Here is a 27,200-nt window from a genome sequence, read left to right as displayed (position 1 = left end):
AGCTGCCTCCCTGCTGAGCCACTGGTTGATAAAGGTTTTTGTTTCTCCCCTGAGGCACTCCTATTGGCTGGTCCTCTCCTACAGCCCAGCGCTCTCTTTCCCAGCTCTAATATCTGCTTCCTCTCTCTGCCTCTTCAGAAGGGGCTCTCCAATATTGCTGGCCCCCAGGTGCTTCACCATCCCTGATGGTTGCCCAGTTCCCTGCCTACCATCTATAAATAGTTCCTTCCTTAAACTGTCCTCGATTCCTCTTTGAAGCATCGTATTTCTTAAGTCGACTCCTACTGTACCTGGGTTGAGTGACTTTCCTGAGGTCATACGAAGTAAGTGGCACACCAGCTGAGAGTACTTACGCTAACACAAAGAAGGGTAGAGCCTTTTTCGGGCCCTACCAGCCTGCCCAGCCCCCTCCCAGAATCCTCTGCCCTGCCCCAAGCTGCCGGAATCTGTGATCCCTTTGTTGGGATGGGATTGAATTCCCTAGGGCTCCCGTCCCAGACCTGGCCAGCAACTCCAGTAACCAGAGCTGTGTGAGAAGAAAAGGCCAACCCATTGGGGTAGCCGCACCCTAAAGAGAGATGAAGAATCAGGTGAGTCACACCACTGAGGGGCCACGTTCCCTGTCCCAAGGGCCACTGCTGACCTGCCTCACCAGGGACCCAGGACTTTGGCCTCCTAGCCTCTGGCCATCCTTCCCTTCCCCCCTTGGGGGTTCTCTGCTCCTCCCTCCCCCACCCAGTAGGTGTCCAGGAGCTATGACCTCTGCCTCCCACCCCCACCCCGGGCCTCTAGAGACGTGAGATGCGCACAGGGCTCTGGGTGGGGCCTTCAGGCTCCCTACTTCCTCCTTCCAGCCCCAGATCCACTCAGATTCCCAGAGATGGGCTCCAGCCAGGGAGGGCGGGGTTCTTTCTGGACCCTCACGAGTCACGGGGTGCCGAGGCAGAGACAGAGCTGTGTGGCAGGGAGTGGATCTTCACCCATCACCGTGCCTCCACCTGACTCAAACGGACCATGTCCCAGCACCTGCTTCTCCCGCTTGTGATCCTTGGTAAGCTCGGGGACAGGGCATGGCTGCAAAGGGCCTGGGTCCTAGCCTCTGGGGAGCTGGAAAGCAGGACTCCAGGGGTCCACCTGGGGAGTAGGGTGTCAGAGGAGGACACCAGAAGAAGATGAGAGAGAGGTGTCGGGAGGGGCAAGAGGAATAGCCTCTGAGAAGAAGGGGCATGGAGGTCTGGATGCCATGCGGAGATGGAGTACTTGCAAAGTTTGGGGGAGGGGGCCATGGAGGGCACATCGTCCTAACTGTAGGTCTCCAGCCTCTTCCTGCCTCCATCTCTCCAGCCATCAGCCCCATCCCGGGAGCCTTCCAGGACTCAGGTAAGGCAATGCCACTGGGGGAACATCACCGGCAGAGGCAGAAAAGATGGGACGGGTAGCCTGGGTGCTGGCAGGGCGGCTGAGAGAGCAAGGAATTGGGGAAGAAGAAAGCAGGAAGGTGGGGGCTGTGCATTGTCAAGAGCTGGAGGTCACCAGTATTTTCCTCTCTTTACCCCTCTGACTCCCAGCTCTCAGTCCTACTCAAGAAGAACCTGAAGATCTGGGTAAGGAATAGGGGTGGGGAGGAACCTCAGATCTTAAAAGAAGTTAAGGTTGGCTAGGCAATGAGGTTAGAGAACATCACCAACTCAGTGGACATGAATCTGAGCAAACCCTGGGAGATAATGGAGGAAGAGGAGCCTGGAGTGCTGCGACCCATAGGGTCTCGAAGAACCAGACAGGACTTAGAGACTGAACAACGAAAGGTGATGAGAGGTGGAAGTGATCAGAAACTTAAAAATGTGAAACTTCTGTTTGTTTCTTTGCGGGGGACGGGGGGGGGGGGGGGGGGGGGGGGGGGGGGGCAAACTAAGGGGAGTGGGCGATGGGGCTTTGTCCTGAGATACCTGGGCCTCCGGCGTGGGGGGCAGGGACAGGCGATGACCTCCACGGTACCCCTTGCAGACTGCGGTCGCCCCGAGCCGTCTGCCCGAATCGTGGGGGGCTCAGACTCTCAGCCGGGCACCTGGCCGTGGCAGGTGAGCCTGCATCATGGCGGGGGCCACATCTGCGGGGGCTCCCTCATCGCCCCTTCCTGGGTCCTCTCGGCTGCTCACTGTTTCGTGACGTGAGTATTCGCGCACGTCCAGTCCCTCTCCTTCAAAAAGCCGAGCCCGACCGGCAGCTGGACCTCGCGGACCCAAGCTTAACTTGGAGCCCGGCCGCCCCGCCCTCCCCACCCTCCTGACGCTAAGTGCTCTGCGGGGTATCCGGGTTCTGACTATCTGAGGAGGCAGCCAGCGGACTCGCCCCGTCACCCCACCAACTATCCGAATCTGAATTCCATCTTTCCAGTTCTCCGCCCCAACACCTCCAAATCGCATTCGCTCCTCCCCCTTTTACGAAGCTAGCTCAACCCGGATCGCCCCAGCCCTAAGTCTAGATGGGACGCACCCCTCCTGGGGTCTGGCTGACCCCACCTTTTCCCTGACTCCGAGCCCCCACCCCACGAGGGTCTGCCCGCTCCCTCGGGTCCACCTGACCCCCTTCCTGCCTCGGCGCAGGAACGGGACCTTGGAGCCCGCGGCCGAGTGGTCGGTGGTGCTGGGCGTGCACTCTCAGGACGGGCCCCTGGACGGCGCGCAAGTCCGCGCGGTGGCCGCCATCCTGGTGCCGGACAACTACAGCAGCGTGGAACGGGGCACCGACGTGGCCCTGCTGCGCCTGGCCTCGCCCGCTAGGCTGGGCCCCTCCGTACGGCCCGTCTGCCTGCCCCGAGCCTCGCATCGCTTTGCTCACGGCACCGCCTGCTGGGCCACCGGCTGGGGGGACGTCCAGGAGGAGGGTGAGTGGAAAAGGGGGGTGTCTCAGAAGGTGGGCGATGGGGTCCCTCCCCGGGTGCTTGATGGGGCCATTCCTGCGATGATGATGTCGGGAGAGGAGCCGGAGGGGACACTGATTTTGGATGTGGTGGGTTTAAATGCCATGGCGCAAGGAGACAGAGATGCCCAGAAGACAGTCGCAGGGGACCTAGCCGTTATTGTTCAGTCTCTCAGTCGTGTCCAACTCTATGGGACCCCAAGGACTGCAGCACTCCAGGCTTCCCTGTCCTTCACCAGCTCCTGGAGTTTGCTCAGACTCATCTGCATTGATTCGTGCCATGGCGCATGGGGACAGACATGTCCAGGAGAGCCCAGGAGGGTACCAGGCTAAGCCCTGGGGAAGAGAGAGCTGCGTCCCTGCCTCACAGCTTTCTTCTCTGGTTCTGTCCACAGAACCCCTGCCTCTCCCCTGGGTGCTACAAGAAGTGGAGCTGAGGCTGCTGGGAGAGGCTGCTTGTCAGTGTCTCTACAGCCGGCCTGGCCCCTTCAATCTCACTTTCCAGCTATTGCCGGGGATGCTATGTGCCGGCTACCCGGAAGGCCGCAGGGACACCTGCCAGGTGAGGGGAGGTGCCTGCACCTGCCTGCAGGGCCAGGCAGAGCCCTAACCAATAGGAAGCAGTGTGAGGAATAGACTAATCCTCCCTCTTCGTATTTCTGAACGTCATCCGCAAAAAGAGGGCAAGATTGCCAGCAGAAGGGATCGATGTGAGGATTATAAATGGACAGAACTTGGGGCTCAACAAACGGCCACTATTACTGATGGGCAGTATAGTGCAGTGGATGTCCAGTTTAGAAGCTCAGCGCCATTGCTTGTGAGCTGTGTGGCCTTGGCCAAGTTATTTAACCTCTCTGTGCAGACTTTCTCATCAGAAAGATGGGGATGATAGCGTTACCTACTTCGTCAGGAGGTTATAATGATTAAATAAATTTGTACATGTAAAAAGTATTTCTGGAATCCCTGATGGCTCAGTGGTAAAGAATTCGCTTGCAGTGCAGGAGACCGCCTGTAATACAGGAGACATGGATTCGATCCCTGGGTCGGAAAGATCCCTTGGAGAAGGAAATGGCAAGCCACTCCAGTATTCTTGTCTGGGAAATCCCATGGACAGAGGAGTCTGGTGGACTATAGTCCATGGGATCTTGAAAGCTGGACCCCACTTAGTAACTAAACCACCACCGAAAAGGATTTAGAACAAGGTCTGGTCCTTGTGCATGCATGCTAAGGCGCTTCAGTCATGTCCTACTCTTTGCACCTCTATGCACTGTGTAGCCCACCAGGCTTCTCTGACCATGGGATTCTCCAGGCAATTATCCCATACCATAGCCTAGAACACAGGACCTATTACTTAGTGGATACTCAACAAATAGTTCTTTTTAAAAGAGAATTAATCCTTCACAGAAGGGAATTTTCCGGATAATGGGCTGAAGGCCAAAACATGATATATTTTAACCATTGTCCCCAGAAATGTTCCTCAAACGGCACACATTTTTTATGGCACTCAAGCATGCATGGTAGTGATGGGAATTCAGTTTTGATGATTTTCAGGGTCCCTCCCAATTGATTTCAGGGTCCCTCCCAATTATGAAAAAGGGGATTCCGTGGTATAATGGTGAGCACTCCAGACTCTGAATCCAGCGATCCAATTTCATGTCTCAGTGGGAACTTTCTGTTTGAGCTTCCCTGGTAACTCAGCTGGTAAAGAATCTGCCTGTAATGCAGGAGAACCCGGTTCAATTTCTGGGTCAGGAATTCCCCTGAAGAAAGGATAGGCTCCCCACTCCAATATTCTTGGGCTTTCCTGGTGGCTCCGTCAGTAAAGAATCTGCCTGCAGTGTGGGAGACCTGGGTTCGATCCCTGGGTTGGGAAGATTGCCTGGAGGAAGGCATGGCAACCCACTCCAGTATTCTTGCCTGGAGAATTCCATGGACAGAGGAGCCTGGCAGGCTACAGTCCATGGGGTCGCAAAGAGTCAGCACCACTGGGTGACTAAGCACAGCACAGCACCCAGTTACGAGGTTCCAGAACCTATGGACATAATCCCTGCCTCTTGAACAGGATTGCCAACAACTCAGCTTCCTCTAGACCAGTGCTGCTGTCCAATAAAACTTATGATGATAGAAATGTTTTTCTATCTGTACTGTCCAGCATTATAGTCACTAGCAACACTGGCTATTGAACATTTTTTTATTTATTTTTAATTGAAGAATAATTGCTTTACAATATTATGTTGGTTTCTCCCATACATTATTGAACGTTCGAAAGGTGGCTAGTGTGATTGAGGAAATGAAGTTTTAATTTTATTAAATGTTAATTAATTCAAATAGTCACAGGGGCTATCACATGTATCATATTGGACAGTACAGTTCTGGATAATTCTGAGCTTTCTCTGTAACCCTCCTCAGGTCACAGAGATGCCTGACCTGGATTATAGTCATATCTTAGGGACAATGCCCCAGCAGTAAACGGTCCCAGAACCCTTGTTTTAATGTCTGTTTCTTGTAATTCTTCCTCCTTAATTTTCTACAAACCATTCTTTCTTGGTGCTTTTCTAACAGCCTTTTCCTCCTGAATGCTGACATCTCTGATTTACTTTTTTTTTTTTTTGGCTGCACGGGTTCTTAGTTCACTCGGGATCTTCAATCTAGTTCCCTGTCCAGGGATTGAACCTGGGTCCCCTGCATTGGAAGCAAGGACTCTGTCACTGGACCACCAGAGAAGTGCCTCCGATTTACTTTAACAGTTTAACAAGGAATTCTAACAGCTTAGAAACCAAAGACAGGGTTTAACAATTTATTGAGGAATCATTTGGCTCTGAATGAGACCGGCAGGCCTCTCAGATGTGGCCTTTACTGCATTAGCCTGGTGCTCTTGGCTTTGGTTCCTCATCAGCCTTTCTGTTCTACAAGGCTTTCTCCTGCTCAGAGCTGTAGGGGTCACAGAGAACAAGGCAAAGCCCACGTAGATTTCCAGGAGAAGGTGGCTGTGTGTAGGACCAAAAAGAAGAGGTAGTCCAAGATAAGCTGGTAGGTCCCTGGGCTGATCCAGTGACACTGAGTCATCTGCCATCAGGGAGACTCTGGGGGACCCCTGGTCTGCAAGGAAGGTGGCCGATGGTTCCAGGCGGGAATCACCAGCTTTGGCTTTGGCTGTGGACGGAGGAACCGCCCAGGAGTCTTCACTGCTGTTGCTCCCTATGAGGCATGGATAAGGGAACAGGTGTTGGGCTCAGAGCCTGGGCCTGCCTTCCCCACCCAGTCCCCAGAGGCCCAGTCAGGCCTCCCTGAGCCCATGAATGAGAACTGCACCATTGCCCTGCCAGGTGAGGAAGGCAGGACCCCTAGATGTCAGCTGGATCTGGGAGATTTGAGTTCAGGTGAAAACTGCCTGGGTTCAGGAGGCCCTCTGACTCAGGCCTCTCACCCCTCAGAGTGTGGGAAAGCCTCGAGGCCAGGGGCCTGGCCCTGGGAAGCCCAGGTGATGGTCCCAGGATCCAGACCCTGCTATGGGGCACTGGTGTCTGAAAGCTGGGTCTTGGCACCTGCCAGTTGCTTTCCAGGGTGAGTGAAAACCCAGTCTTGGGCAGATTCTTGCTCAGTCTGAGATACTATCTAACTGGCCCCAGCCATTCCCTTGGGTAGGATAGGGGTAGGGGTGTGGGGTCCCATTGGAGGTGTATGATCCAGCTCAAAAATCAGGGTCCTAGTCTCTCTGGGGCAAATACAGGGGTAATACAAATTCGACCCAGGATTGGGCGGAGGGGTGGGGGAAGGAGATGCAGAATCTTGCCTAGAGACCCAGACTCTAAGGCAAGGGTGGAGGTTTAGAGCTGAGCTTGCAGGATCCAGCTCATGTTCCCAGTCTCCCCATCCCGCAGTCACATCAGCTCAGCCCGCCCGCCCAGCGACCTGGACTACTGGCGCGTGCAACTGCCCTCGCGCCCGCGGGCGGAGCAGGTGGCGCGCCTCGTGCCACACGAGAACGCCTCGTGGGACGACGCCTCGAACCTGGCGCTGCTGCAGCTGCGCGCGCCCGTGAACCTGAGCGCGGCCCCACGGCCAGTGTGTCTACCCCACCCGGAACACTATTTCCTGCCAGGGAGCCGCTGCCGCCTGGCTCGCTGGGGCCGCGGGGGTGAGCCAGGGTCAGGCGCCGGCCGGGCGGGGCGGACCCGGGGCCAGACGCGGCGGGAGCGCTGGTTCCCTCCCCTTCTCTCGCAGAACCCGCGCCCGGAGCCAGCTCGCTGCTTGAGGCGCAGCTGTTGGGCGCCTGGTGGTGTCACTGCCTGTACGGCCGCCAGGGGGCGTCAGTACCGCCGCCAGGAGAGCCGCCGCAGGCGCTCTGCCCCGCCTACCAGGAGGAGGAGATGGAGGGGAGCTGCTGGGTGAGCGGCGGGGGCGGGGCCTAAGAGTTGGAGTAAGAAGGAGGAGCGGACTGTAGGCGGGGAGGGACGGGGCCAGGGAGGGGCGGGGAACCCGGAGCCGCGCTGTGGGGGCGGAGACGGGGTAAAGGCGGGGCCTGATCCTGGAAGCCTTTTGGGAAGCGGCCAAGACCCGCCAAGACCGTGGGACATTTTAACTCCTCTTGGTTTAAAGAGAATCCTAAAGTGAGGGCAGCCTTCTTACTCAGATTAGCGTTGGAGCCTGGCTTGGAGGAGGTGGGATTTCTTGTGTCCGAATGCGGGACAGTTTGGAGTCCAGGGAAGCTCCAGGACTGTTGCTGTCCCCTCACCAACTGACACACGCGCGTAAAGGCTGTTAACACACACACCCTCTTGCTACAGAACTACTCTCATTGGAGCCTGCTGTGCCGGGAAGAGGGGACCTGGTTCCTGGCTGGAATCAGAGACTTGCCCAGTGACTGCCTGCGTCCCAGAGTCTTCTACCCCCTGCAGACCCACGGTCCATGGATCAGCCATGTGACTCGGGGGGCCTACCTGGAGGACCAGCTGGCCTGGGACTGGGGACCTGAGGGGGAGGAGACTGAGGCACAAACCTGTCCCCCTCACACAGAGAATGGTGGTGAGGAGGGGGCTTTGGGGCTTAGGGGCCCCTGGGGGTGCTTAGATCCATGATAGGGGCTTTGAGGGTCAGCTGTGGGGTCCCCACTGAGGGGCTCATCTCCTCTCCCTAGCCTGTGGCCTGCGGCCAGAGCCGGCTCCGATGGGGGTCCTGTGGCCCTGGCTGGCAGAGGTGCATGTAGCTGGAGAGCGAGTCTGCGCTGGCATCCTCGTGGCCCCAGGCTGGGTCCTGGCAGCCACTCACTGTGTCCTCAGGTGGGTCTCACCCTTCTTCCTGGCAAGAGGGAGACATTGGGAGAGGGGCCAAAGGACAGTAGCGGGCTGTTCTCCCTTTAGGGCTTTTATTGCACCAGGAATTGCTTGAAGTGTTTTGAGACAGAAGAGAGATTTCAAAGGAGGGCTGATGAAGGAGTTAGTGGAGTGACCCTGGACATCCGTTCCACGCTTTCCCCTGGGCTGGGAAGGATTCATCCGCAGTGAGGGGATCAGGAAGTGACCCTGGACCTTGTTTCTGCAGGCCAGGCTCTACAACGGTGCCTTATATTGAAGTGTACCTGGGCCGGGCGGGGGCCAGTCCCCTCCCCCAGAGCCACCAGGTGTCCCGGTTGGTCATCAGCATCCGCTTGCCCCGGCACCTGGGACTGCGGCCCCCGCTAGCCCTCCTGGAGCTAAGCTCCCGAGTGGAGCCCTCCCCATCAGCCTTGCCCATCTGCCTTTACCCAGGGGGTACCCCCTTGGGGGCCAGTTGCTGGGTACTGGGCTGGAAGGACCCCCAGGATCGAGGTGAGAGCCCTGGGTCCTGGGGACGAGAAGGGACAGGATGCAGAATGCCTGGGACAACCTTCCTTCCTGTCTCTAGTCCCTGTGGCTGCTGCTGTCTCCATCTTGACTCCGCGACTCTGCCACTGCCTCTATCAAGGCCTTCTGCCTCCTGGAACTCTGTGTGTCCTGTATGCAGAGGGGCAAGAGGACAGATGTGAGGTACAGGGCCTGGGTATCCTGGCCCGGTCAGGGCAGAGGCTGTGCTGGGCAGCTGGACGCCAGGGGGAGAGCAGGGTGGGGCTTCGTAGGTGCTGGGTTTCAGATAGGAAGATGCAGTGCTTTCTGACTGGACCTCGGGAGAGACCAGGGGCCAAGATGCCTGAGGATGGAGAGGAACAGTGGTTTGTGACTGGGTCCTAGGAGGCGCAGAGGACCGGAAGGAAGAGTAAGGGCCCCTGTTGCTCTTGGCCCTGATGCTGCAGGTAACCTCAGCACCTCCGCTCCTGTGCCAGACTGAGGGAGGCTCCTGGGTCCTCGTGGGCATGGCTGTTCGAGGCAGCCGGGAGCTGTTTGCTGCCACTGGCCCTGAAGAGGCCTGGATCTCCCAGACAGTGGGGGAGGCACCTTTTCTACCCGCAAGCAGCTTCCCCCACTGGCTCCCTGAAGGCAGTGATCTCTGTCCCCCTGACATGGCCAGGGCCTCAGGTTCCCCGCGGGCTGCTCTTTTCCTGATGCTTCTGACCCCCCTGATCCAGGGCTGAGGGCCCCCCCACCACCAACCTCCCCGGGCCCCCAGGGCCCTGGGCTACCTCCCCTTCACCTCCCCCACCCCCTTCCACCTTCCACTTCCCGCCCAGTGAGGCTGGAATGTAGCCCAACCAGCTCCCATTCCCTTACCCAGAACCTCTGGAGCGCTCCACCCACCTAGACTGCAGCGGCTTCGGATAATTGGGCTTCAGTGCCCAGCTATTTCGGGCTCTGGCATTCTTGAGGGCAGCGGGAGCCAGCGGACAATAAACACGTAAACACAGACACGTGGCCTTGTGGCACGGCTGGAGGCAGGCTGAGGGGGCTGGGGGGCCCCAGGGCTGGGCCTCTCCCTCCTAGGCCTCTGTGAGTCAGGCTGTGGGCAACCAGGAAATGTGTCTGCGATAAGGTGGCAGCTGTCCTTGATTCCTGCCCCAGGGCGGGGAGGTTGGGTGGCCAGCTGGGTGTCACATCCCCAGTGGAATCAGCGTCCCTGACACCTGCTGGCCACCTCAGCCTTGGCCCTGCTGCCCCTCCCCCTCGAGACCAAGAGTCCAGGGGTCTGGGAGTCCCGGGTCTGTCTGTCATATTCTGCACCCACGGGGAGCCTCCCCCATATACACACCCTGATGAATGGTGTCCCAGAGTGTACGCCTCCGGTTTCCTCATACACACACCCCACTTGTACGCTTCAAGGGCCCATCACATCCTGCCCCAAGCCCCCAGGGTCTGGACCCCATCATGAGTCCCTCATCTGTACATCTCACAGCCTCTTCCCATCACTAACCTCTGTGTGTGTGTGTGTGTGTGTGTGTGTGTGTGTGTGTGTTAGTCGCTCAGTTGTGTCCGACTCTGCGACTCCATGGACTGTAGCCCACCAGGCTCCTCTGTCTGTGGGATTCTCCAGGCAAGAATACTGGAGTGGATTGCCATTTCCTCCTCCAGGGGAATCTTCCCAACCCAGGGATCCAACCCTGGTCTCCCAAATTGCAGATAGATTCTTTACCATCTTAAGCCACCAGGGAAGCCACAGCCAGTGTACCTCCATGTATTAATTCAGCCACGTTTCCTGCTAACTACTGACTCCTGGCTAACTCCAGCTAACTCAGGACTCTGCGCTTCCACTGCAGGGGGTGTGGGTCCCATCCCTGATCAAGGAACTATGACCCCCGCACTGCATGGAGCAACATGGCTGGGGCCTTGACAAGTCCATGAAATGCTCCCAGCATGGTGGGGAACACGTGGACTGGGGGTCAGGAGAAAGCCCCAGAGGAGATGATGTTCTAGCACAGAATAAAAGCAAAGGAAGAACCCTACGGGGCAGAAGGGTTGGTTGGGGTGGAAACCAGCCGCTAAGGGTAGCAATGGTTGCTACCCCCCCACTGAGGGCACCTCTGCAGCTGGAGTCACCGTTTGCAGCAAAGGGTATGAGCAGATGGCTGAGTCAATCATATGCAGCAGAAGGTTGACTAGGCAGAGGGTAGGGGGAGACATATAGGAAAGCTGGAAGTTCTTGAAAGATTGAGGGGCTGATGAGATGGACAAAGGATCTTCTTTTCTTTTTGGCTGTGCCAGGTCTTAGTCGCAGCACACAGACTCTTTGCTGTGGTTCGTGGACTTCTCTCTAGTTATGGCGCACAGACTCTAGAGGTCGAGGGTCCAGTAGTGGGGCTGCCTGGGCTTAGTTGCCCCCACGCCATGTAGTATCTCAATTCCCTGGCCAGAGATTAAACCTGTACCCCTTCACTGGAAGGTAGATTCTTCCAGTGGTTAACTGGACCACTAGGAAAGTCCCTGGACAGAAGTTCTTAAAGAACATGGGTTTTTTGTTTGTTTGATTGTTTGTTTTGGCTATGCTACCTAGCATTCAGGGATCTTAGTTCACCTGTCCATGACCACCTCCTGCAGTAGAAGTGCAGAGTTTTGACCACTGGACCACCAGGGAATTCTGGTGCCTGGCTTATCTTTAGCTGTCAGATCTCAAAGAGAATATTCCCTTGAATCTGTCTCCATAGGGACATACACCCCTATCTGTTCCCCATACCCAGTCAGTCACACATATGCCATCCTCCATAAGCATTTAATATGCCCCATTCTCTACCCAAACCCACCCATCATGTCCAGCGTCTTCCCTTCTCCACCTCAGCTTAGACTCCTTCCCAAGTCAGTCTCATCTCCTTTCCCAATCAAGGAATTCCCTGCCCTCCAGCCTGGGCCCTAAAGTCCTGGCTCAGAGAGCCAGATGCCTAGTCTCAGGGAAGGAAGGTCGGCAAATGGGGGCTCTCTTTTTCTAAAGCTTGAAGTCAACACACATTCCCAGTTGCCCGAATTTCTACAGTCACAGAGGAAGCAACCGACTTCCCAGACCAGGCACATTGGCCCCCTGCACCCTCCACTAGAGGACCCTTCACCTGGACCACCCTTCCCCATCTTTGCCTTGTTAACACCTTTTCAAAAGCCTTTGAGGTCTCAGTTTGAAAGGCACCTTCTTGAGGAGCCCTTCTTGATGCCAGCCCGGGTCGGGCTCCTGTCGATGGCCTCCAGAGCCACCCCCCACCCCGCCCCGCACTTCTTTCTCCATCTCCAGCCTCATCTGAAGTTATTCTGTAATTGCTTGTGTCATCCTGTGATTCAGGTCTGTCACCTCAACTTCACCATGAGCTCAGGGAAGGCAGGACGGTGTCCGCTTTGTCTCCTGTACCTGGGACATATTAGGCTCTCAATAAATATGTATGGAATGATGAGCATCCCCAGACACGTCATCACACCTCACCACATGCAGATGAGGTTTCAGGCTCCACAGTAGGGCCTGAAGGAGCCCTAGCCCCGGGGCAGAGCCGGGTGTCCCGGGGCTCAGACAGCAGGCTTCAGGAGGGAAGGAGGGAGCAGTAAGATAACAGAGGCCAGGCCAGGCCCTGAGGGGGCATAACAGGTATGGGAGATCTGAAAGACCTGGGCCCAAGAGCAGTTGGGTCAGGAATCCAGACATCCAGGTTTCCAGCCCTGCCTGGGGCTGCTTAAACAACAGCCCCCCCCCTCCTCCCACCTTCCTGCCCACCACACACACAGCCTAGGGGTCACACACACACACACACACACACACCCACAGCCTAGTCTGGTGAGAGAGGCCGGTGGAGCTGAGCGGCGGGAGTTGGGGGGGGCGGGGCCAGAGGCGGGGCAGGCAGGTAGGTGTCCTTTCCTGGAGCTGCCACTCCGGAAGGAAGGTCGGTGCGTACCCAGGGCAACCTGGAGACCGGTCCTCCCTGCCCGACTGCAGAGACCCCAGCATTTCCCTTGCGCTCGCTTCCTACCTTAGAAGCCAGCCTTGGACACCTGCTTCTCCTCCCTTCCGCGATCCCGACACCGGGAGCTTGCCTTTGAGCCCCAATCTCTTGGCTTTGAGGTCCCTTCCCCTGGGTGCCCAGGGCACCTGGTCCTGGGCCATGGCCAGGAGGTCGGGCCTGGGGCCCAGGTGGCTGGAGGCTGTGGCCACTGTGCTTTTGCTTGGATTATTCCGGAATGGGATAGGTGAGTGTGGGCGCGGGCGGGGAGCATGGGGCTGGCGAGGGTGGGAAGGGGAGGAGGGGAGTGCACTGGGGCCAAGAGTATAACCCTTTTCAGGGGTATGTCCCTTATTCTGGGCTCAAGAACCCCCATCTTCAGCCTCGCTGGCTCTTGGCCTGTCTCCTCAGCTTTGGTCTCCTGGGGCTAGGGTGAGGGGTGGGGGGGCCTGGGGTCTGAATTCTAGAGGTTTCCCTGCTTACCCCTCCCTCTTTCTCTCTCCCGCCAGGAGCCGTTGTGGCCGAAGGTGAGGCTCGCCTGGGAGGAATGGGGGAGGGGAAGGTGAGGGGTGGGGCCAGGGGTTCAGATTTCCATGGAGCATTGGAGCACCTGACCCTCTCTTCTGCAAAGCTGTTTCCTCCACTCCCGTGGTCTTATTTAGGTCCCTGGTAGCACTTGAGCGGGGACGATAGCCTCAATCTTTAAGACAGTGACGGGCAGATAAGTGACTTGCCCAACGGCACACAGCCAGGAAGTGGCTGCGCTGGGATTTGAAGTCAGGTCTGAGTCCAAAGGTGGGTTGTTTTGAGGGTAGCAAACCAAGGGTCAGTCTCCTTGGCAGTCTCTGCTTCACCATGTACTGGCTATGTCTCACGCGGCCAGTCCCCTCACCTCTAAAATGAAGTTGAAGGAATCCCCTGGCGGTCCAATGGTTAGGACACTGTGGTTTCACTGTCAAGGGCCCAGTTTGATCTCTGGTTGGGGAACTAGGATCCCACAGACCATGTAGAGCAAGCCAAAATAAAATGAAGTCAATTCTGTCTACCTCCTGGGGCTGCTTGAGGAGTCAGGAAGATGAAGGAAGTGAAAGCCCCTTCAGGGCCTGGCATTGCTTGAACTGTTGGTCTCTAAATGGTAGCTATTGTCCTTTTTACGAGGAGATGGGGAGGAGCCTGGCTGGGTGGTTTTCCCTGCACCTGAGAAGGTGACTTTGTGAAGGGCATTTGGGTCCTGCTCCAAACAGTGGCCTTCACAGGGGTGGGGCTGTCCTGGAAATGAAATGAGACGCTCACACCCTGGGATCCAGGCTGTTCTATTCATTTGTTCAACACATCCACAACTCCATTTGTGTGCCCAGCACTGGGGACGTGTGAGTCTGCCCTCGTCTCTGCCCCTAGGGAATGCCCAAGTTGGTTGGTTGAAGTAGACAGTGAGAATGCGAACAGCCCTGTCCAGGAAGCATAGACCCTGGGAGCTCTGAGGCATCACCTGTCTCAGCCAGCAGGGTGACGGCAGACTTCAGAGGCTCTGGTATTTGAACCACCTCTATAGGCAAATAGAAGTTGTTGTTATTGAACTCAGTTGCTAACTTTTGGCCAACTCTTTGCAACCCCATGGACTGCAGCACTCCCAGCTCCTCTGTCTACTATCTCCCAGAATTTGCTCAAATTCACGTCCATTGATGTCTAACCATCTCATCCTCTGCTTTTGCCTTCAGTCTTTCCCAGCATCAGGGTCTTTTCCAGTGAGTCAGCTTTTCCCATCAGGGGGCCAAAGTATCAGCATTTCACATTTCAAATAGAAGTGGGGATGAGGAAGACTACCCTAGGCAGAGTGATCTGAGTAAGCAAAGGTCTGAGGTCTAGTGTGTGGCCCGACGTGACAGTGAGTGTCCAGATTGTTGGCAGAGTGGACAGCAGCACCATGAGAGGGCCGGAATCTCTCTTAAGGGCAGAATGGAGCCAGGGAAGGATTTAAGCAGCAGTGTGAACTGGCCAGATGTGTAAGGAGTAGATCAGATGGAAGGCAGGAAGGCCCAAGAGGACAGAGGCTGGGTGAGACCTTAGGACAGCAGGTAACTGGTGAGCTGGGGGATGGGGACAAAGCCTCGCTGGCTTCTGTGAACTCACCCCTGAAGCTCCAAACCAGACTTCCTGGGCTGTGTCGGGTGAGGAAGTGGCCTGGTGGCTCCAGAGGTCCTGACCCTCTCCCCTTCCTCTCCCGGCAGACTCCTGTGGCATGGTCCCTCAAGGACGCATCACAGGTGGTACCACTGCAGCTCGAGGCCAGTGGCCCTGGCAGGTCAGCATCAACCACCATGGCACCCATGTGTGCGGCGGCTCTCTCGTGTCCAATCAGTGGGTGCTGTCGGCTGCTCACTGCTTCCCAAGGTACCCATAGGGTGGGGGGCAGGGTGGGGAAGTAGGGTGGGGGTCAAGATTCAAGGATCAATGTAGGTCAGACTGGGGGTTCTTGGGTTGGATCTAGGGTGTATCAATAAAGCCTGTTAAGGGTCTGTCAGGAGTGAAGGCCAGAGGTCACAGGTCACAGGATAAAACTAGGATGCAGAGTGGGACCCAAAAGGTCAGCTGCTCTGCCTTCACCCCTCTGCCTGCAGTGACAACAAGATAGAAGAATACGAGGTCAAGCTGGGCGCCCACCAGCTGGACTACTACAGCACCGACACCCAGGTCCGCGGGGTGGCCCAGGTCATTTCCCACGAGAAATATTCCCACGAGGGCTCCATGGGCGACATTGCACTCCTCCGGCTCAGCAGCTCCGTCACCTTCTCCCGCTACATCCGGCCGATCTGCCTCCCCGCAGCCAACGCCTCCTTCCCCAATGGCCTCCAGTGCATTGTCACTGGCTGGGGCCATGTGGCGCCCTCAGGTGAGGGACAGGGCTGACGTCTAGAGACACAGAGGGGAGCTGACTCAGGCTAGGAGACCCTGGGTAAGCATCTTTCGCCCCCCACAGTGAGCCTCCCGAACCCCCGGCCACTGCAGCAACTTGAGGTACCGCTGATCAGTCGTGAGACCTGTAACTGCCTGTACAATATCAATGCCAAGCCCGGGGAGCCCCACCTAATCGATCAGGATATGCTGTGTGCTGGCTACGTGAACGGGAGTAAGGACGCCTGCCAGGTAAATGCAGGGGGTCCGGGTGAATGGGGGAAGACAGGTGTGTCTTGGGAGATGAGGGCTTGAGGGGCTTGGCCTGGATGGTTGGAGGCCTGGGGTCCCTACCTGAAAGCTGGTGTGTGGATTTTCTTCTAGGGTGACTCTGGGGGCCCACTTTCCTGCCCAGTGGCAGGCCGCTGGTACCTGGCAGGCATCGTAAGCTGGGGTGATGCCTGTGGGGCCCCTAACAGGCCTGGTGTTTATACCCTGACCTCCGTCTATGCCTCCTGGATTCACTACAAAGTGGCGGAGCTCCAGCCTCAGGTGGTGCCCCAAATGGAGGAGTCCCAGCCCGATGGCCACCTCTGCAGCCGCTACAAGGGTTTCAACTCTGCCCCAGCACAGGGCTTGGTGGGGCCCATCCTTCTGCTGCCACTTGGCCTGACCCTGGGCCTCCTCCGCCCACTGCATGAGGACTGAGCTACTCACGCCTGGGAGCTGCTTTGCTTCTGAGACCTCCACATCACACCCAAGGACGGATGCTGTTCCCATGTTAGGCCCCACCTGGGACACTCTGGGCCCAGGGCCTGACTTGAGTCACTCCCTCCTCCCAGGACCCTGTGGGAGTTCAAGGCACCATCCTGAACTCTGAGCCCACTCTTCTGGATTGTTCTTTGGGACAGTAACCTCCACTCCAGGAGTTTACTGCCTGTGGTACTGGCTAGAACCTCTGGTCACTTCCATCTGCTGTCCACAAGCCTATCTGCTGGGCTCCTATGGAGCCCCCAAGGACCCTCTGCTACGAAAATGGGCCCTGGCTCCCCACCCATTTCTAGAAGACTGGCCAGATGACGGCCACTGAAGAAGGACTGGCTCAGCATCTCACCTGCTCTGTCTTATGAGCCCCATCACTTCACCCTCTTCCTGTCTTCTGGGCCAGGGCTGCCTCTGAAGTGTTTAAGTCACTTAGTTGTGTCCAACTCTTTGCAGCCTCATGGACTGTAGCCCATCAGGTTCCTCTGTCCATGGGATTCCTCAGGCAAGAACACGGGAGTGAGTGGCCACTTCCCTTCTCCAGGGCATCTTCCTGACCCAGGAATCAAACCCTGATCTCCTGCATTGCAGGTGGATTCTTTACCATCTGAGCCACCAGGGAAGCCTGGGGTTGCCTCTGGGCAGCAGGTTTTCAAGGACAAAAAAGGCCCCAATCTTGCCTCACTGGCTGCCATGCCCCCCCCGTGAGCCCTGACTCCTGGACTCCGGAGGACTGAGCCCCCACCGGAACTGGGCTCCAACATGCATCTGAGGTGGGGGGTCAGAAGGAGTAAAATGTTCTGAGCACAACTGGCTATGTGTGTGTGTGTGACATGAAATGAATGAAGCCCATCAGCTCTGGGACACCAGCAGCACTTACTTTATTTAAAAAAGTGATGAAACAGGTCTGTACATATTTACAGGCTGGGGGCAAGGAGGCACGGGTCCAGGAGCAGAGGCGCAGGCCACTCACTTCTTGGAAAGTTTGACTTGCTTGTGCTTGGGGGGTGCCCACTTGAGGCAGACAGAGTCCACTGCAGGAAGAAAAGACAGATGAGAGGCAGGACGGCCCCCCCACCCCCCTCCCCCGATTGGGCTGGTCACCCTGGCTGCTCTGCCCTGGGCCCAGGCCAGGTTTCACCTGCAGATGGGAACAAGGGCAGGCTGATTCCTGGGGTGGGGGTGGGGGGTGGGAAGGGAAGCCCAGGAATGAGTGGCCTGCCTCAGGCTTGGTCCTGGGAGCTGGTCAGACTGGTTTGGGATCAGGTGACAGCAAAAAGGAGGCCTTGGCTCCTGGAGGTCCTTACACCTATCCCCCACCACTCACACACACACACACACACACACACACACTCGCCCAGGGCAGCCCCTTTACCTACCTGTGATGGGTGGTTTCTTATACTGAGCACTTTTGAGGTGTTCCTCCACCAGCTTGGGTGTGACACAGATCACGTGCTGGCCCTTCCAGTACTTAACCATGTTGAGGGACTGGAGGGTGCTGATGATGTCATTCTGAGTGATGCTCGTCATCTGGCTGCACAAGCAGATTAGAGCAGATGCTGGAGAGAGGTCTACTTGAGGGGTTTGGCTGGGAGGGGCCAAGGAGAGGGGATCACGGGCAGTCGGAGGAGAGTCTTTCCCTCTGGAAGGACTTACCTAAGGTCCTTGATGGACAGGGTGCCCCGGAAGTCTCGCAAGATCTCCAGCAGGACCCAGGACCAGTAGCTGCGGTAGCTGAGCTTGCCCAGGTCAGACAGTGGCTTCTCAGGGGAGCCGACCGTGCTCTCCAGCTTTGAGAGCTCATAGCCTGGAGGTGGTGGAAACGAGGAAACTGAGGACCCACCCTGCCCTGGCACCCCTCATCATCGTCGCCCTTCCTGCAGGAACCACTCACTGAAAGCTATGAGGAACTTCCCGTAGCCACGGCGCTGGTAGGGGGGCAGCGTCAGGATGCAGGCCACGTTGTTTCCATCTGGGGACTCCTTCTCCTGCAGGGGTGGGTGGTCAGGGTCTCTGCGGAGACTCAGCCCCTACTCAGGTTCATCCACTCCCTGCCCCCCACCTCCCTCAACCTGGGCTTCCAAGCACCTTTGAGAAGTAGCCGACGATGTGGGCCCCCTGCCTGTCCACCTCGGTCAAGATGTAAAAGACGAATGGCTCCACGTCAAAGTATAGCGTCTTATGGTCCAGGAAGAGCTTGGCCAGCAGACACAGGTTCTGACAGTAAATCTGAGGGGTGGGGGTGGGTGGAAACAGGCTCAGGGGGCAGGCAGAACACCTCCACCTAGCTCCATCAAGGTCTGGGCAGGTGCTGTCACCCTGCCTGTTGCAAGTGCCAGGCTCCAGAGCATAGCCAGTGCTAGCCCGGTGAGAAGTGGGATCCTCACCAGAACGGCCGTGTTTAGCATTGCAAGGAGTCTTAGAGTCACTTTCTGATGGACGAGGAAATGGAAAATCAGATAGGTAGGAGCACTCAAGGAGGTCACAGCAGAGCTGGGCTACTCATGGCTACTGCTGCTGAGTGCTCAAGAGGAGTTTGCTCTTTAGAGACACAGACTTTTCTATTTCAGCTCAGGAAACAGGTTCAGAGACAGTGGCTTGCCCAAGGTCCCCCAGCTGGTGAGCGCGAGGGCGGGACTCAAGCTGGTGTGTGAGTTCTGTCTGCTCAAAGCCGTGCCCTCAGACCTAGCACATGGCGAAGGGTGAACCTGGGGGGTTGGTAAATGTCTGCAGATGAACAACCCTTGAGCCTGACTCCACAGCCCAAGCTATCTACCCCATCGGCCGTGCCAGGCCAGAGACCAATGTCAGGAGGGCCAGTGGGACCTTAAGGTTGGCTGCATGGCAGACATCAAGGACACCTTTTACAACCACTCTCATTTGACCCAACAGTTGTGTGAGCCCAGCACTACTGACTCATTTTGCTTAGGAGGAAACTGAGGATCTGTAAGGGTGAGGGACTGCCTGAGGCCTCAAGGCTGTATAGGATGGAGCTGAAAGAACACCCACGTCTCTGCTCTGTCTCTTTCTGCCCCTCCAACCCCACCCCCACCCCACTGATGTTCAGGAAGGCAGAGCAGGGGGCTCACGTGATGCTATTTAGCAAGCTATTCATCACAAGGCTGGCAAAAGCCCGTGTTTACTAAGTCCCTGCTCAATGCCAAGAACTGGGCTAAGTACTTGACTTTGCTGTTTCATTTATTCCGTTAACAAGTCTCGTAGGTAAATATTAGCATGACTCCTGTCTTAAAGAGGAGAAAACAGGAACAGAAGACCTTAAGTAACTTGTCCAAGGTCAGTAAGGAAGTGACAGGGCGATTTGAAGCCCAGAGCCACTCAGAAGCCAGCCCCTGCATCTTACACTCCGCTGTCCTTGCACAGGAATTGGGGACCCTCGGTGAGACCCTCCTAGACTGACCAGGCAAAGGCCAAGTTGTCCATGACAGCAAAGCATGCCCCAGAGACCATACACTGCCCCACTGAAGTCCTTCAGGAACAAGGAACTTGGCCTCAGAGCCACAGAGCTCTCAGGCAGGAAACCTCACACAGAGCAGTTCCCATCCAGGAAAAACAAACACCATTTCTTCAGGCAGAAAGAGAAAGCAGGTTTGAACAATACCCTGAGGCCGGACAATCTCCACTCTGGGTTCCAGAAGCACTTGAGCCTAAGCCACCCCCAGCTACCCCCTCAGAAGCCAAATCCCTCAGGGACAGAAGAGAAACCCAGAAGCTGAGGGTGGCACCATGGGGAGCTGACTTTGCACAGAACACAGGCTGGGTGCCAGGCTGAGCACAAGCCCGCAGGCCTCTTCTCACGAGGCTGGCCTCTGCCCTTTATCGATGGTGAGGAACACCAGGAAGTGCCTAGCGCGTCCCCCATTTCCATGGTAACTCTGCCCAAGAGCTCACCTTGTGGTCTTTGCCATCCACTTCATACACAGAGATGTTGCTCTTGCGGTAGATCTCCTTTCCCGGGGGTTGCCGCCACTGGCACTGGCCCTGGGTGGGGGTTGAGAGCAGAGAGGCACAGACGTGGGGTCCCAAGTTTCCCCGCTGGGCACTCCATCCCACCCTGTGTGGCTGACAGCAGGCCTCTGCTTCTCTCCACTTCCCCAGTTGGAGACCCTGGGGATCCACCCTTCACCTATATCAAGTAACTCACCCAACCATCTGAGGAGACAAATCCTATTTTACAGACGGAGAAACTGAGGCACACTAACAGGCCAGGTAGCTGGCATGAACATCACACAACTGGATAATTACAAGTCCAGCTCAGCCTGGCTCTGGAGGGCCAGCACCCATGACAAGGTTGTTTCCTAAACTACACACATCTGCCTAAGAATCCACCGTGGGGGAAACACACCACACCAGCCAGGTGGCCCATGTGTGTGGCCGAGCATTCCGACCGCCCAGGCGTCACGGTCCCATGGCTCGGGGCTGTGCTGACTTCCTCTTTTGCACAGAGGAACCTGGCACGGGACAGGCCTTAGATAAATACGTGGTGAGGGCCAGGGACCCCAGAAGGCCCCCACGCCACAGAAGAGGAACCTGAGGTCTGCGGAGGCTCCAGCCACCGCACAGTCAGGCCTGGAAGCCAGGTCTCTCCACCCAGGCCAGCTTTTCCTTGGATCTACGGCTTGTGAGCCTGTCTCTCCTGCCCCGGGCTGCTCTCTCAGGTGTCCTTCAGCCTCGACGCCCATCCCCTGTGCGTACCAGACCCAGCCCAGCCTTACCAAGTGGAAGCGGTAGCTCTTCTCATATTTCATATACTTGAGACAGTACTCGCAGAGCCAGAGCTTGGGCTGTTTCCCATAGTCTTCAGGGAATGGGGAGAAGTACCAGGCGTCGATTTCGTAGTTCCCAATGTGGATCTTGTCCACGTACTTCACCTTGGTGATCTGTGCGCGAGGTGGGAGTGGAGGAAAGTCGGGCTTGGTCAGGGCAAGAGGAGCAACAGGGAAGGGGCAGCTCCGCTTAGGAGCCCTCCCCCTACTTACCGCCTCATGTTCCTTCTCCAAGGCTGCTGTTGTGGGATCCATCTCTGCATAGGTCTGAGTGAGAAAGAGCAGTGGACGGAGGTGAATAGAAGGGGTCAGGTTATCCCTTCTGTTTTCCAGACCTCATCCCTTAAACTACAATAATAACAAGATCGAGCAAGCTCATTTTACCTGGTTTCAGAGCTGGCTGGTCCAAGTTCCTCTCCCATCTGCCCACCCACACACACATCCCAGAGCCCCCTGATGCTCAAGTTTGGACCATTTGCCTTTGGACCGATGAACAGGGCTAGGATCTAAAGGCCTGGCTCCACTCCTTAGGTTGATAACAGCTTGAGTGTTTGCAATCGGATCAATCCAGTTCTGCCATAGTTGTTGGGAGACAGGGGAAATAAGAGGTCTGGTCTTCTGTGTCCATATCAGGAACCGGTAGGGACACCCCAATGTGCCTGGACACCCTTCCTCCAAATGGGACTGCTCCCAGAGGCCCCTCCCACAGGTACAGCGAGCCCTAGGTGTCCAGAAAGGAATTTGGCCTTTCCTCCTACAAACCTGTTCATCCTCCTGGGTTCCTCAACTCACTGGGAAGCATCACCCTTGGGCCAACTGCCCCAGACCAATAATGAGCCTGCTCACAAGGCTCCTCCTCCTCGCTCAGCCTGGCATTCAAATAATGGCCACGTCGTGTCAGCTCTACCTCTTTGTCATCTCTGGAATTGGTTCCTTCTGCCCCACCCCAAATAGCCACTGCCACCATGTCAGATCTAGACAGCTGCTGACAAGGCCTCTGGGGATTCCCAGCCCTCTCTCAGCTCAACCCTGCTCTGCTGTTGACACTCCTGTTCCTGGTCTTCATGCCTTTGCGCATGCAGTTCCTCCCAGCCTCCATGTCCTTCCCTCTTCTACAGCTGCCAAAAAATGCTTACTCAGCCCGGTACTGAGCATGAGCCAGGCAAGTGCCTGACAGGGCAGAGTGTGGTGAGTAATCACGTGTCATTGTTTTTACTGTGCTCTTTCTGTCTTTGAAGGCCCAGCACCCTTTCCAATCCCATCCAAGAGGCCTGACTGGATTCTTCTGAGCCAGAATATATTCCTTCCCAGGTCAGGAATGCCTTGCTCAACAACAGTACCCACCGTCTCCCCCGTCTTGGTTTCCCTATTTTCCAAGTCTTTGGAAGGCAGGAATATAACTCACGTGGCAATCATAGCCTGCCCAGGTTCTAGGCCAGAGGCTAAAGAAGGAACCAAGGCCTGCCTGACAAGTGACCCAGGAAAGCCTGGGACCTACACCAGAGAAGACGGCAGCCTTGCCTTGTGGTTCAGAAGGGAGACAGGGGCCAGTGTCTTACCCAGAGCCCTTTCCACCAAGCACTTCGCCAGATGGCCTCATTTAACCCTTTGGCAATGTGGATACACAATGCTTTACAGAGAAGTAAACAGGGAGAAGTGAGGTCATTCACCCTTGGGGACTAGCCAGCTGCCATTTATTCCAAGTACCAAGTGCTCACATCACAGGCATTACTCAGCACGAGCCTGAGATGGGAGTGCTCACTATCCACACCGCACAGAAGAAACTGAGGCATGGAGAAGTAGGCTCACAGAACCAGGACCAAGCAGAGTGGGGCATGGGCCTCCGGTCTGTCCAACACCAAAGTTAAACCCCTGCAAAAATGAGGGAAGGGAACTTTTCCTTCTCATGTGCCTCTTTAAAGCACATCTCCCAATTCATAAATCAGTCCTCTTCTGCAAATGGGTTAAAGAACTACAAAAACACTACTTTTCATAAATGCTATAATTTATTTAGAATTAAACATTAATGAGGCCCTGGAGAACCTTGCTGATTGTTAACTCACTGATTATTCATTCTTTGGTTAACTTGCTGATTATTCATTCTTTGAGTAAACTGCTGGTTATTCATTCTTTGACCACCACTGGTCCACGGTCATCCACCATGCTGACTGCCAGCTTAGAAAGACATCTTTGAGACTTACTTTACCAGGGCAACCTGGCTGGGGAGCTGAGCAAACCTTAGACTGTGCTGTGGGATAAAGTAGCCACTAGCCACAAGCAGCTACTTAGATTTAAGTTCATTACATTCAAAATAAAATTCAATTCTCAGTACATTTCAAGTACTCAATAGCCACACGTGGGTAGTGGCTACTGTATCAGACAACACAGACAGAGCACATTTCCATTTCCATCACAGGATGTTCAGTAGGACAGTGCTGCCTTAGATGGTGCTTTACAGACATCTTTTGGGTTTTCTTCTCGCCACATGGCTTGTGGAATCTTAGTTCCCCGACCAGGGGCTGAATCTGGGCCATGGCAGTGAAGACGCCGAGTCCTAATCACTGGACCACCGGGAATCCCCAGTGAAAGATCTTTCTAATTCAAAGCATTAAAAATAATTTTTTTAAATGACAGCACTGTTAACCAGTTGACAGTCTGTGTATACAAACTATATTTGTATCTGAAATAAGAGCTTCTCAACTTACCTTTATTAAAGGACAATATACTCTGATAGTTTGTACCTTGTCTTAAGTTATTCCGTTTTTTAAATTTAAATGACCACAACCCAATGCAACTCATCTTGCATTCTACTAATAGCTGTGCCCCACAGTCTGCAAACCATTGCTGCAAAACCCACAATGAGTGCTCAGGATGCAATTGCACTGGGTGAAAATAACAAAAATCTGGGTTCCTTAAGAGCTTCATAAAGCCTCTTCTCATCTGCACACTCCATTTCACAAATCAAGAAACTGAGGCTCAAAGTGGGAGAAAAGAAACCCCCCAGGGGCAGGCTGGCTTCAAGAAAAGAACCCAAATTTTGTTTCTTTTTTTTTAGCCCAGAGGCATGAGGGATCTTAGTTCCCCAACCAGGGATTGAACTCACACCCCCTGCATTGGAAGGACAGAGTCTTAACCACTGGACCACTAGGGAAGTCCCCAAATCCAAGCTTTGGAAATAAATGGCAGGAGTTTCTAGGCTATTTCCAAGTCAAGACTAAGGGCTTGTGCCCCAAAGTAGAACAATCTAGTTGGCAAATCTAATTCATGACTGGGTTCCTAAAACTACCTGCACCTCCCTTATAAACTGGGGATATAGTTTACCTCACAGAGTTGCTGTGAAATTTCAATGAGATCATGTTCTAGAATACTTAGCCTAATACTGTGGCTCACAAGCCAATAAATGTGCCATTATTACTCTAATTTCAGCCCACCCTTTTATATACTAGCTGTGTGACCTTGGGCAAGTTACTTAACCTCTCTGAGTCTGCTTCCTGCTTTCCTCAAAAAGAATTAATTAGCTCTGTGGCATTAAGTTGTTACAGAAGACCTGATGAGCTTATCCAGGCACAGCACTCAGCACAAGGGTTGGCGATTGCAAGCACCCCTAAATCACTCATTCTCTTCCTTCCCTTGGAACTTGCAGGTCCGTTTGTCAATGTGGCACAGCCAAGAGGGGCATAAATGCTGCAAGAGGCCTGAGTTCCAGTCCCAGCTGTGTCAGTTTCTTGCCACAAGACTATGGCCAAGCTCTCACCCTCTCTGAGCCTCAGTTTTCTCATCTGTGAAGAATACCTGGGAGGAGATAGATAGTCCCCCATATACTGCAGGAGCTTAAGCAATGGGAGCTGCTGTGGGTGTGGCACCAGGACCCAAGTTAGTCTGGAGAGGATGCTGAGCCTCCTGGGGCCCTGGGAAAGGGGAGGGACCCGGGGAAAGGGGTGGGCCCAGGGGAAAGGGGTGGGACCTGGGGAAGGGGAGGGACCTGGGGAAGGGGAAGAATCCGGACCTTCTGCACGTGGTTGATCTCATCATGCTTGCGTTTTTGGTTGCGAGTGATCTTGCGCTCCGGCTGCTCAGCCAGCTCGCTCAGGTACTTCTCTGAGTTCTTCTGCACAGCATCTTTCACTGTTTTGGTCAGCGCCAGCCGGTTCTTGTCGACCCATTCATCCAATCGCCGGTTAACTGTGAGGATGGGTCATGAGGGTGCTGCCCTTTCACGTTCTCCCCCAACCCCGCACCCAGACCTGAATACCCTGTCACTCACAGCCCACGTAGTGTACATAGAATTCCTCTCGGCCTTCTTGATCGTTCACTCGAGACTGGATCACTTCAGCAGAATCTGTGAAGGGAAAAGGCTAGGATCACCAAGAAAGAACACCGGGCTGGAACGAGTGACACTGAGGGGCAGGTTGCCAGATTCTGAGGCCAGATTCCGAAGCTAACCTCATCTGTTCACCTCTGCCACTCCCTTCAAACACTGTCTTGAGGTGGGCCAGATTGGGGCTCTTATTCTTATACTAGGGACAAGGAAACTGAGGCTTACCCATGCTCACCTATTTGAAAAGTAATAAGCACTAATATTTAACCGAATTCAAGTCTGGCTCCAAATTCAAGGTCTGTATTAGTATACTCAGTCGTTCATTTGTTCAGAAGCCATGAGAGCTAGTTGTGGACTCACACAGCCTCACTTCCTAGCTATATTTAACTGAACAAGTTATTTCGGCTTTCTGAGCCTCAGCGCTTTCATGTGTAAATAAGGATAACAGCGCCCCCCTCAAACGGTGATAAGCTTTCAGTACAGCAGCACCAAATGGCAGACCATTCAACAAATGACTAAGGCAACCACTGCAAGTCTGGCCCTGAGCTGGGTTGCTGCTGGGTACATAAGATACACTGATGAATCATGAGCGGTCCTGCCCTCCAGAAGTTCACACTTTGATAGAAGACAGACAATGACAACACAATGGTACATATACCGTAGCTCAGGTATAAAGAAAATGTTGCAGGAATATACAGAAGGGAACGATGCACTCTGCCTGAAGGGAGTCAAGAATGGCATCACAGGGGATATGATGCTAAAAGGATGAGTGGGGCTAGCCAGCAGTAAAAGGCATATGGTCTTAAGAGCCTGGTCTGGTCCGTCAATGGCCTTTGCTAGGAGTGCTAAAAAACAGAAAGGTGACAAAGACGAAGGCCATTCTAAGGTATTTGGGGATTATTCTGGAAATGACGCAAAAAAACAGAAGGGAGGGGAAGTTAGTTTTTGTGTTCCGGGAGGTCCTCTCCGCTGGCGGCTGTAGGATAAAAGGGGAAGTCACAGACACAAGGGAGACCAGCGAGGAAGCAGGTTAACAAAAAAAAAAAAAAGGGAATGAAGCCTAAGACTTGGCAAGTGGAATGGGAGCTCTAAAACACAGAAGGAAGACTTTGGTTAAAGCCCAGGCGGCGGGGATTGTAGGCGGCGCCGGGGCAAGTCCAAAAGACAGTGTTCTAACCCCCTCAGGCCCCGCCCCGCCCTTAGGCCCCGCCCCCTGGCCTTGGGCCCCGCCCTCACGCCAGGTGCTATCGGGCCGCCGGCACAGGTAGGTTTCTCCGATCTCCACGGTGACTTCCGGCTCGCCGCGCGCCGGGGTCGGCGGAGAGATGCGGCCTGGGGACGGAGCGGTCCCCTCGACCGCCGCATTCTCCCCGGGTCCGGGCTCGCCCTCCCCCGAGACCCCTGAAGTCGCTGCCGCAACCGCCGCAGCTGCTCCCTGTGCCGCCATCGTTGTAGTGGAAGTGACGCCAGAATATAGCGCCGCGTAGCGCCTTTAGATCCGGGTCAGCGACGCGTGGCGGAGCCCGCAGCAAGCTGGAGGGCGGGGTCTGTGACGTGGCAGGAGCTCGTTGGTTAGTGTGAGTGTCTCCGCGGCGCCGGGCCAGATTGACGTTGACTGTGCCGGTTACATTGGAGTTTCCTGTTTGGAATTGTGGCTGCACCCTAGAGTTAAAAGAGAGGAGAAAGGCTTTCCTGATGTGATGTCTCAGCT

The 27,200-nt window shown here is 55.3% G+C and overlaps 3 protein-coding genes and 1 long non-coding RNA gene across 13 annotated transcripts; 2 read left to right on the top strand and 2 right to left on the bottom strand.

Moving 5' to 3' along the window:
• The first annotated feature begins 580 nt into the window (after nt 1–580).
• PRSS36 (serine protease 36) lies at nt 581–9,737 on the top strand. Of its 9 annotated transcripts, none has more exons than XM_027961538.3 (15): nt 581–1,051; nt 1,345–1,380; nt 1,569–1,604; nt 2,005–2,167; nt 2,604–2,884; nt 3,315–3,481; nt 5,996–6,245; nt 6,354–6,483; nt 6,801–7,057; nt 7,144–7,307; nt 7,707–7,944; nt 8,057–8,198; nt 8,461–8,726; nt 8,803–8,924; nt 9,188–9,737. In XM_027961538.3, exons 1-15 carry the CDS (start codon nt 1,015–1,017, stop codon nt 9,464–9,466), a joined length of 2,568 nt encoding a protein of 855 aa, XP_027817339.2. In that variant the 5' UTR covers nt 581–1,014; the 3' UTR covers nt 9,467–9,737. The 9 variants fall into 9 exon arrangements, with proteins under 9 accessions (XP_027817339.2, XP_042096272.1, XP_042096271.1 ...); XM_042240338.2 differs by having other exon boundaries at nt 1,312–1,380; nt 7,707–7,941; XM_042240337.2 differs by having other exon boundaries at nt 1,312–1,380.
• On the bottom strand, nt 5,703–9,849 carry LOC121817869 (uncharacterized). The gene is made up of 2 exons (XR_006057956.1): nt 9,630–9,849; nt 5,703–8,891 (listed from the first exon to the last, which is right to left on the bottom strand). It is a non-coding gene; the product is annotated as an uncharacterized LOC121817869 (long non-coding RNA).
• A 2,830-nt stretch (nt 9,850–12,679) lies between these two features.
• On the top strand, nt 12,680–17,197 carry PRSS8 (serine protease 8). Of its 2 annotated transcripts, XM_042240335.2 has the most exons (6): nt 12,680–12,980; nt 13,243–13,260; nt 14,962–15,124; nt 15,352–15,623; nt 15,711–15,877; nt 16,010–17,197. In XM_042240335.2, the coding sequence occupies exons 1-6, from the start codon at nt 12,896–12,898 to the stop codon at nt 16,331–16,333; spliced, it is 1,029 nt and encodes a 342-aa protein (XP_042096269.1). In that variant the 5' UTR covers nt 12,680–12,895; the 3' UTR covers nt 16,334–17,197. The 2 variants fall into 2 exon arrangements, with proteins under 2 accessions (XP_042096269.1, XP_042096270.1); XM_042240336.2 differs by lacking the exon at nt 13,243–13,260.
• A 47-nt stretch (nt 17,198–17,244) lies between these two features.
• KAT8 (lysine acetyltransferase 8) lies at nt 17,245–26,954 on the bottom strand. The gene is made up of 11 exons (XM_027961920.2): nt 26,726–26,954; nt 25,436–25,510; nt 25,178–25,353; nt 21,385–21,438; nt 21,121–21,285; nt 20,297–20,386; nt 18,476–18,616; nt 18,282–18,375; nt 18,044–18,194; nt 17,767–17,921; nt 17,245–17,421 (listed from the first exon to the last, which is right to left on the bottom strand). The coding sequence occupies exons 1-11, from the start codon at nt 26,934–26,936 to the stop codon at nt 17,357–17,359; spliced, it is 1,377 nt and encodes a 458-aa protein (XP_027817721.1). The 5' UTR covers nt 26,937–26,954; the 3' UTR covers nt 17,245–17,356.
• Between the last annotated feature and the right edge of the window lie 246 nt (nt 26,955–27,200).

The sequence above is a fragment of the Ovis aries genome, chromosome 24 (assembly GCF_016772045.2).
Source record: "Ovis aries strain OAR_USU_Benz2616 breed Rambouillet chromosome 24, ARS-UI_Ramb_v3.0, whole genome shotgun sequence".
NCBI classification, from domain to species: Eukaryota; Metazoa; Chordata; class Mammalia; order Artiodactyla; family Bovidae; genus Ovis; species Ovis aries.
The sequence above is the reverse complement of the archived record's forward strand: the minus strand, read 5'-3'. Positions and strand labels throughout refer to the sequence as shown.

Excerpts from the sequence above, each read along its gene's own strand:
- PRSS36 (XM_042240337.2), top strand. The coding sequence starts at position 1,015 with ATGTCCCAGCACCTGCTTCTCCCGCTTGTGATCCTTG. Across the intron at positions 1,381-1,568 it reads GGGAGCCTTCCAGGACTCAG|CTCTCAGTCCTACTCAAGAA; the intron begins GTAAGGCAATGC and ends TCTGACTCCCAG. Across the intron at positions 2,168-2,603 it reads GCTGCTCACTGTTTCGTGAC|GAACGGGACCTTGGAGCCCG; the intron begins GTGAGTATTCGC and ends GCCTCGGCGCAG.
- PRSS8 (XM_042240335.2), top strand. The coding sequence starts at position 12,896 with ATGGCCAGGAGGTCGGGCCTGGGGCCCAGGTGGCTGGAGGCTGTGGCC. Across the intron at positions 15,125-15,351 it reads GCTGCTCACTGCTTCCCAAG|TGACAACAAGATAGAAGAAT; the intron begins GTACCCATAGGG and ends CTCTGCCTGCAG. Across the intron at positions 15,624-15,710 it reads GGGCCATGTGGCGCCCTCAG|TGAGCCTCCCGAACCCCCGG; the intron begins GTGAGGGACAGG and ends CGCCCCCCACAG.
- KAT8 (XM_027961920.2), bottom strand. The coding sequence starts at position 26,936 with ATGGCGGCACAGGGAGCAGCTGCGGCGGTTGCGGCAGCGACTTCAGGG. Across the intron at positions 18,195-18,281 it reads GAAGTTCCTCATAGCTTTCA|GCTATGAGCTCTCAAAGCTG; the intron begins GTGAGTGGTTCC and ends CACCACCTCCAG. Across the intron at positions 17,922-18,043 it reads CTGTCCATCAAGGACCTTAG|CCAGATGACGAGCATCACTC; the intron begins GTAAGTCCTTCC and ends CTGCTTGTGCAG.